Raw genomic sequence first — 9,967 nt, forward strand, 5'->3', positions numbered from 1 at the left:
AACACCAAAGTGTCAGACACTGTGTTAGGCAATGAACGTACAAGGGCAGAAAAGCTGGGATGCCACTGGGATAAAACAGAGAGCTGAACAAGTTCAAAACTGTTCTTCAAGGGGAGAGCCAATGTCACAGGAGCATAAGGTAGGAATGTCCAACACAATCTGGTAAAGGTGACAAAAGAGGAAAATCACCATAATGGAAACAAGAAGCCATTGAAGGGTCTGAAATAGAGACTAACATGATCAGATTCGGTTTGGGGGAGGACATCAACTGGCAGTGCAGAGACTTAACAGAGAAGGCTAGATTGTACAACAAAAAGAACACTAGAAAAAAAAAAATCTAGGTGAAAGCCAATGGACGCCTACATAAAATGGTTTCTGTGGAATTAGCGAAAAGTCAACTTATTTGAGGTTTAGATGTTAGAATCTCTGAACTATGTAATTATTCGCTGTGGGATACCAAAAGGAAAAAAAGGTGTCAAAGATGACCACAAAACCAGCTCACTAAAGTTTGAGAGGAGTCAAGTTAATTTTGCACATGTTGATTCTGAGTCCAAGACATCCAAGTACACATGTCATTAAAACATTAGACATATGGGTCTGGAGTTCATCAAAGAAACTGGAATTAGGATAGAGATTAAGGAGTAATGAGCACACTAATGATAAATAAAGCCCTGTGAATGAATAAGGGATACCAGTTAAGGAAGAAGGAGAAGTCATTATCTGTTAAGTTGGATTTTAAACTCTACATGATTTGTGAATGTAATAATAAGTTTTAATACAGTTCTTAAAAATAAAAACCTAGTTTAAAAATGTAAAAAAAAAAAAAAAAAAGAACAGCTGGTGGTTTGGAAGGGAGCCACCCAGCTCGGAGAGAGGTGTGAGTTCTGAATCGGTTTCTCACTCTTAGCTGCTGTGCATTGGCTGAAGAGGAGGGTGGAAACTGCTGAGTCATTCTCAGACCAGTTGGTTTTCCTAAGAGAAAAATTACAGATGAGTTTGTTAGAGCTTTAAATATCATGTGCCTCACTGCTGAATGTATCAGAATGGAGGAAGCAGTGTTCTGTAGCTGCTTTCCCAAGGCTTTGAGATCAAGGACAGAATCTGAACTCTGCTCATATCGGCTGTGAAAATCCAAGCTTTCAACCCCAGCTGATTCAGTGACTGTACAAATATACCTTGTTCAAAAAATAAATAAATAAATCTGACATTAAGTGTGTGTATTTATATGCTTTCTTCAATCTGGATTTCTGAATAATTTTATCCAACATAAAAATATGATTTTGTTTCCTTCCAAGAGAATTCTATACATCCTTCCTTTCTAAAGAACAAATGACTGAACTCCATGTAATTTCAGTAGCGTCAGTTCTTTGGCAGTTCCCTAGTGTACAGATTTCTAATTCTCACTTGGTCCCCAGGATATGATTTATTTGTCAGAGTAGTTTTATGAGGTGCTTTTGCCTGACTCTGATTCTGGATAACACCCTGATGGGATGAGCAGATGGTGTACCTCACCTCCTTTTACAGGGCATGAGGAAAAGCGAGAGAAGTCAGGGCAGAGATGGAACTATATCTACCTTTTTCCCCTGTGTAAAGGGTCCAGTATTTTTAGTTAACCTTGTTGGGAACACAGAATATAGATTGCTAGGTGAACTTGCCGATTATTGCAAGTAGATTAAACTGCACTAGGCTGAAGAGTGAGTGGCTCCCCAAACATATCTATGTCTTAAACCCTTGAATTTGTGAGTGTTGCCTTATATAGCAAAAGAGACTTGACAAATGTGATTAAGTTAAGAATCTTGAGATGGGGAAATGTCCTGGATTATTTGGGTGTGCCCTAAATGTAATCAGGGCTTCCCTGATAGCTCAGTTGGTAAAGAATCCACCTGCAATGCAGAAGACCCCGATTTGATTCCTGGGTCAGGAAGACCTGCTGGATAAGGGATAGGCTACCCACTCCAGTATTCTTGGGCTTCCCTTGTGGCTCAGCTGGTAAAGAATCCGCCTGCAATGCGGGAGACCTAGGTTCGATCCCTGGGTTTGGAAGATGCCCTGGAGAAAGGAAAGGCTACCCACTCCAGCATTCTGGCCTGGAGAATTCCATGGATTGTATAGTCCATGGAGTCGAAAAGAGTTGGACATGACTGAGCGACTTTTCACTTCACTGAAATGTAATCATATATATTCATAAAAGAGGGTGGTAGAGGAGGATTTGACAACAGAAGAGGAAAAGGTGATATGATGATGGAAGCAGAAATCAGAGTGATGCACTTTGAAGGTGAAGAAAGGGACCATGAGTCAAGAAATTTCTAGAAGCTGGAAATGCAGGGAAATGGATTCTTCCCTTGAGTTGTCAAAAGGAACCAGCCAACACTTTGACTTTAATCCATGGAAATGGATTTCAGACTTCTGACCTCCAGAACTGTAAGAAAATAAATTTAATCATTTAAAGCCATTAAATTTGTGGGAATTTGTTACAACAGAAACAGGAAAGTGATACAATAATTATGTAGAGTGGGGGTCTCATCTCCAACTAACCATTAGAATCATCCCCAAAGCTTTAGTAGGTTTGGACCCAAAAATACAGACCCAAACCTAGTAAATCAAAATATTTAGTCCTGGGGCCTAAAGTCTGCTTGTTAAACATCTCTTCTTATAGAAATGAGGAAATCAAGACTTGTAGAAGTGAAACAACTTTAGAACATAGATTCATTTAAAATTAAACTTTATTATTATGTCCTTTGACTTTTCTTCCCCCAATTGTGCTGCTTTTATGTAAATGTGATTTCATTCGAGGCTTTGGGTTGGCATATCCATTACAAGGAATAAGTAAAAGCAGAAATTTTTTTTTTTAAACTTAAAATGTGTATTGATTAGAATGATGCAATCTGGCTTTCTGTGTTTGGATCTATGATCTCTAAAGCTAACCTTTCCTTGCAGAGATTAGACAGCAGGCTGGGAAGAATGCCTTTGAAATTGAGAACAAAGACCAGCATGCAATTTACATTGGTGTGCTGGTGCTGTGCATATTAAGTTTCTTAAAAATTTCAGCAGGATAGGATTTTGTATATAATTTATTTATAAATGGTAAGGATGTCTTTACCCTGCTGAACTTCCTATAGGATTTTCATCAGGAAATAAAGTTTTTACATACTCCCCCTCTTCTAAGGCTTCAACTACCGTCATTGATATGATGACCTCCTGTGTCTTGTCTCCTGGGCTTCCCTGGTAGCTCAGATGGTAAAGAATTTGACTGCAATGCAGGAGACAAGAGTTCAATCCCTGGGTTGGGAAGATCCCCTGGAGAAGGAAATGGAAACCCATTCCAGTATTCTTGCCTGGAAAATTCTATGGACAGAAGAGGCTGGCGGGCTACAGCCCATGGGGTCGCAAAGAGTTAGACACGAATGAGTGACTAACACACACACACATACACGTATCTAGTCTCCTAGCTCTCTCCTCCCCCCGAAGTTCCAAACACATACAACTGACCACATCCTGGTATCTCATCTTTGGTTGTCTCTGGAGCAACTCCAGTTTGACGCTTGGATCTCAGAACACGCAGGGCTGTCTGTGTGCTGTGCCTACGCACTCGCGGTTGCTTCTAGCCCCCACCCCTTCTAAGTTAGTCACTTTCAACCTCTCTCTAAGGCTGGGCTCAGGAAGAGCTTCCCTGGTGACTTAGATGCTAAAGAACCTGCTTGCAGTGTGGGAGACCGGGGTTTGATCCCTGGGCTGGGAAAATTCTCTGGAAAAGGGAATGGCTACCCTTGCCAGTATTCTTGCCTGGAGAATCCCATGGACAGAGGTGACTGAGCATTTTCACTTATCTTTCAGGAACAGCCTCCTTTAAGAAATTCCTCTTAGTCTCAGCTAGTCCAGATTCCATTCCTTTCCTATGTCATTTTGTGGCATCATGTACTAACACATAATATTTGCTGAATGAAAGAGTGAGAACTCTTTCTCAGTCTTTCTCTCAATCAGACATGAAGAAGCAAATGATTTTATTTCAGTGTTGAGTAGTTTTAGGACCCCTATCAACTAGGGAGATGTTTGATTTTCAAAATCAGCATCAATTGGAGGGCATTCAGAAAGTGCTCATACCCTGGAAAGAAGCCTGGCGTCTGGCATACTTGGCTTGAGTCAAGATTCTGGGTAGTTCTACTTAGTTCCACCTAACTGTCTTGGGCACTGATGCAAGCTTGAGGTGGACACTAGGTGTGGTTTTAGAAACTGGGGACACACTCCCTTTCCCTGGCCTTAGGCCCTCAGTTTAGCAGGTGCCACTAAGGCTCCCTTTGGAGCCTGGGCATGGATTCAAACACACCTAATTTCTAATCCAGTCTCCATCACCTTTCTTGCTTAGCAGTGACCTTGAACAAGACACTCCATCTCTCTGAAGTTTACATTCTTTAATGGTAAAGTGGCTCCATCCTAGATTTATTTGGAAGATTATGAGTTAATTCATTAATAGCACATCACTCATACATATTTTTCAATTGCAGATTAAATAATAAGGGATTATTTCCTAGAGGAAGTGCTAGGACTTCTGCTGGTCAAGGGCTGATTGTGAGCCTCAAAATAACTGAATAAACATATCTAACTGGTGGGCTGGAGGCTGTCCAGAAAACTGCTGCAAAAGGAAGGTGTGTGAGAGTAGGGACTGGAAAACAGTCACAGGGAGAAATGTGTCTGTCCGTAGTGGAGGAGAGCCTTTACAAGTTCTACAGATTCCCAAGACAATATATGAACTGAACAAGACAAGAGATGGACAATTAGACTGTCATCTGTTTTCTTTGTCATCCTCCAGCCCCAGCCATGCTTACGGCAAAGACTTGAATACAGTAACTTGGACCAGGGCCTCTCTAAGTTAGTGCTAACTCTGACTCTCTGGAATTTTCAGAAGCTTCCATGAATTGTGGCTGAAGAAGCCACAGCAAACTGGCCAGATAGTTTCTTACCTTCAACTCAGCCATTTTCCTTCTGCTGCAGGTGTGATGATTTCAGGAAATACAGGCCCTGATGCTTCTGCTTCTCCTGCAAACCACCCTCTGGATGTTATTCCGCTTCTTCACTGTGCTTACTGGTCAGCAGGTCACTCAAATCAGTTACAGGCATTTCCTAACTGGGCTATGCTAGGGAGAAAGTCTAGCATCCTTGTTCCCAAACCGCTTTCATAATTGCCTTTGGTTTTTATTAAACCTGGGCTGTTTCTAAAGAGTTTGCAGAGGCCTGTCTCCTCTTGACCCGAGATAAAGGTTGATCAATTATTTGTTTTAGGTTTAGGAGGGAGGCTTATCACTAAAGGCAGAGAATTTAAAGCTCTCTGTGAGAGGAACTGTGGCAGTTAGTGCTTGGTGTGTGACGCAAAGGCTTCTCCACTCAGTCCTGACTCAGGCCAGGAAGGAACACAGCAGAGTGTTCCCTCTCTGAGCAATGAGGAAACGAGTTGTGCCCTGACAAAGGTGTTTTCCCATAGCTGCCTGAAACATGGACCAGGTCTGGACAGCTCTCCACACTTGCCTCCCAGGGATGAGCTGGGTGAACAGTTCAAAGCCTGAAGCACTCCAGTTAAAGCCAATTTAGATGTTTACTACTGTTCCACTTGGGCTTCCCTGGTAGCTCAGATGGTAAAACATCTGCCCGCAATGCGGGAGACCTGGGGTTCAATCCCTGGGTTGGGAAGATCCTGGAAAAGGAAATGGCAACCCATTCCAGTATTCTTGCCTAGAAAATCCCATGGACAGAGGACCCTGGTAGGCTACAGTCCATGGTGTCATGAAGAGTTGGACATGACTGAGCGACTTCACTTTCTTAATTGTTCCACTTAATTTCTCAAATACATTTAGTGTTCTTATAAACTCCTTAAGAATATTATTTCCTTATGCTTGTGTCCCTCTAACAAGAGACCCAAGGGTTATCTTCCAGTCACTTTTCCATGACTCCCTTGTCCTTCATCTTGGCTACTCTCCTTAGCCATGGTCAGGTATCAACTTCATGGCTAATGGCATTCAGGAAGGAAGAAACCATATATTGAGTGCTGGTCATGCCAGATTTTCCCACAGACATTACCTCATTTAATTGCACAAAAACAATCTTGTAAACTAGGCTTTATTATAAACTCAAGTGCAGCAGACCAAGCAGGACATGTAAATGGGTAAGGTAGGCTAAGTTTTAAAGATATATAAATGAAGTTCCAATTTTTAAACACTGGCAACTTACACAAGTGAATGGATGAATTAATGAATGAATGAAGTCACTGTAACAGATTGTAAAAAATGCCCACAATTTCCTTTCATCCTTGCATACATGCTCCTTTGCAATGTGACTTTGCTGCTCCTCCCAAAGTGAGATGGAGTTTTTAACTTATCTCCTTGAATCTTACTTTGGCTAATAGCAAACACAACATAAGCAGAGGTTTGAAAAATGCTTGTGCTTTAGGATTTTCCCATTTCTTGCTACTTGAGACCAGCATGCAGGCTAGCCTCCTTGAGAGTGAGATACCATCTGGACAAAGAGAATGAGATACCACCTGGATAAAATAACCTTTGGGTCTCTTATTAGAGAGATATAGGCATAAGGAAATAAGATTCTTAAAGAATTTATACCACGTTGTCTTTGTTGAGTTGTCCATGCCCTCAAGAGCCAGCACTAGGTGCCAGATGTGTGAATGAAGCAATGTGGCTGCCAGATGACTGCAGACACATATGTGATCCTAGGTGAGACCAGCAGGAGAACCACCAGCTAAACCCAGCCCAAATTGTGGATACACAGAATTGTGAGCAAATAGAATGACATGTTTTATGCCAGTAAAGTTTTGGGGTGTTTTGTTAAGCAGTGATAGGTAACTGATACAATTATGTCAAAAAAAGCATGCATACAGGTGTGAGTGACTATGGACTGCCAGTTTGACACCTTCTGCTTTAAATAAATGGGCCTAAGCATCTTCCAGAGGTCCCCAGGCTCCAGCATACTGCAGTAGCAGTAGAATGATTTGCTTGTGTCTGAGGTGTTAGTGCAGAAAGACCAGCCCAAAGGCACTTGTTGATAGAAACAAGTGACAGACTGGAAGCACACTGTGTGGATTGATGCCTGCAGGTTAGGGAACTTACAGCACATCTCAGCATATGTCAGCACAGGCAGCTGACATTGTGGTATTACATAAGCTTCCCTGGAATTTATATGCAAACCTGGGACAAAGGGGGAAGGTATAAACCCCAGCTTTACTGAGGCTAGGTTTTTATTATTCCTGCAATATGCAGACTCAAAATCAAAAGTGAATTCAGGATAAATATTTCTTGCATATCTGAGTTTATGAGTACATTGGCTCTTGAACTGCTATTGATCCTGGAAGCCAGAGTTTGGTGATTAGGGAGAAAAATGGATGGGAACCAATGGGAGACAAAGGAAAAGCTTTACTGCTTTGATTTTCCATAAAATTCATGTGCTCTTTCTGAATCAGCTTTAAAGGCAGATTTAAGAGGTGTTTCAGTTCTTTCCTAAGATGTGAGAGATTTCTGAAAGAGTAAGAATGTGGTAAGAGATCCTTGACAGAATGAAAATCATTTTAGGGGCCTGAAAATATTTAAAGTCGAATAAACCTATCAATTTCCTATTTAGGGTTTTTTCCCAAGTTGGTTCACTTTATTTCCTGCCTTCTGTTTTTGTTAACAATAACTCAATAAAACAAATATTTGCTTTGCACCACTATGTGCCAGGTATTGTGCCATATACACATAGGAGAAATGAGAACACATAAAACACAGAAACACACAGCTTTGATTCTATGTCTGATGGCTTTCTATTTTAATCTAATTACATACTTATTTCACAACTATTGGGGACCTGCTATATGTCAGGCCCTGTGAGATGTGGGGGATACAGAGACGAGTCTGGTCCTCTAGGAGGGTGCGCACTGGAGATTGACCAATAAATGGGCCATTACAATGGGGTGCCTGAACTCTTCCTGTGACAAGGAAGAAGAGTCTATGGTGTTATGGGAGGGATTAGAGACTGCAGAGCTCTGACTAGCAGGACAGGGAAGGCTTCCTGAGGAGGCAATAGCTGAGCCAAGTCACATACAGTAAGGGATGGATCGAGGGAGGATTGTGTACAAAGAGAAGTGCAGTGCATTCAAAAACCTATTTTTAGTGCACTGATGGAATAGAGTGGAGTCTAGTGAGGGAAGTCTTTCAGAAAGGGGAGTTTGGACAGATGTTTAAAGCAAGGGAAAGAGGCAGGGTGATTAACATTCAAAGACACCCAGTGGAAGAAGCAGGTTGTGTGTAAGGCACACAATATACTGGGTAAGGCAATCATATACTGGACCAGAGAAGAATCACAGTATCCAAGTGGCGAGCAATAATAAAGATGCTAAAAACCAGGCAGAGGGAGAGGGATCCAGTGAATGGATGTGGGAAGCAGGTGAAGTGAAGAATTTGAAAAGGACCAGGAATTGGAGACAGCAGATATATGCCACCTCTGGATTCTGGCACAAGATAGGCTTACTCTCTGCAGAAGCTCTGGACTCAAACACACCAGGGAGTGGGGAGAAGGACCAAAACCAAGTGTAGTGATGATGAAATCTCCACTTTCCTTCTCTGACTGCACTTCCAGAATGCTACCAGCAATTGTCTTACCCTCCAGACAGGACCCTGGAGGATTCTTCTCTAGGACAGTGTTCCATAAATACTATACATTTTGATAAATACTTATTAAATATAAAAGATAAAGTCTTTCTGGAAATGCTTCTTTTAATGAGGTAAATGGCTCCCTCCCACCTTAATTTATATATTCATGAATTCATAATTCTTATTTCTAGAAAGACACAGGATTCCACATCTTTTAATCCTAGTTCTTGCTTTTACAGACATAAATGTTGAGAAAATTTGTTCGCATAAATAAGTGGTTATGAATGGAAGGGATTTTTTATATCACTGAAATTCCTTCTGAATTAAACACCAAAAATCACACACTGATCTACCATTAAATATTATTTTAATGACTTATCAGTTAACAACTCAACGAGGTTAATTTTATTGTAAGCAAATAATTGGAAACCTGATTTGGATCAGCTTTGTTACCGTTATTGGAACCATTACTGTTAACTGTCACCTTTTCACTTGGAGGTGCTTTGTCTAACTCATTTACTCAGAAAGGGTTAGGAAAATAAAAATGTTAATTATATATACTTTGCCTATATAATTATTTTTGATAAAAATGTTACTTCCATATTTTGATAGATTTCTTTCATGGTAAGTCTTGACATGAAAGAAAGTGCCATATAGCCATGGATGTTTCCTATGAAAGCTCTTTGCTTTGTCCTCAGGAGCTATTCCTTACGAGCTCTGCATTTTTTTTTTTTTTTTTTGTAATTGTGAGGAGTGGAACAGACAAAATCCTTAAATAAAACTGGTATTTAGAAATGCCCCTTTGTTGGCATCCTGAAGATATTTATACCCTGGGGCAATAAGCCGTATTTCTATTGCACTACTAGGGAGATGCTCCTTTTCTATAGTGGGAAAAGGGCAATTGTGAATGTAGAGGTAGGAAGTAAGAACCAGCATTGAGCTGCTTCACAAGTACTGTTAATAAAGATACATTCATATGGGAATTAATGACCTGGAAAATGATCCCCTTAAACTATTTGTGCCTTTGTACCTCTTGGAAGAGATACATGCACACATCTCAGTTGGAAGACCACTGATCCACACCAAGTGGAAAACACTGCATCCAGGAAGCTAGGGATTGTCACAGGGTAGCGAGAAGGATGAGCGGCACGCCTAGAGAGCAGTCACTCCAGAATGCAGTTACAGCAGTGGTCCCCAACCTTTTTGGCACCAGGGACCAGTATTGTGGAAGACAGTCTTCCCACGAATGAGGCGGGGGGATGGCTTTGGGATGATCCAAGAGCATTACATTTATTGTGCACTTTATTTCTATTATTATTACATCAGCTCCACCTCAGATA

At 41.1% G+C, this 9,967-nt stretch overlaps 1 protein-coding gene across 1 annotated transcript in view; it reads right to left on the bottom strand.

Annotated features, from left to right (window-relative positions):
• The window catches only part of HGD (homogentisate 1,2-dioxygenase), a 44,211-nt gene extending 39,031 nt beyond the window's left edge, over positions 1–5,180 (bottom strand). The window contains exon 1 of the mRNA XM_043475016.1: positions 4,959–5,180. Within this exon, the coding sequence (XP_043330951.1) occupies positions 4,959–4,973 (15 nt within the window). The 5' untranslated portion in view covers positions 4,974–5,180. The remainder of the gene's footprint in view (positions 1–4,958) is intronic.
• Positions 5,181–9,967: the final 4,787 nt, after the last annotated feature.

This window comes from Cervus canadensis, chromosome 7, assembly GCF_019320065.1.
Source record: "Cervus canadensis isolate Bull #8, Minnesota chromosome 7, ASM1932006v1, whole genome shotgun sequence".
Taxonomy (NCBI): Eukaryota; Metazoa; Chordata; class Mammalia; order Artiodactyla; family Cervidae; genus Cervus; species Cervus canadensis.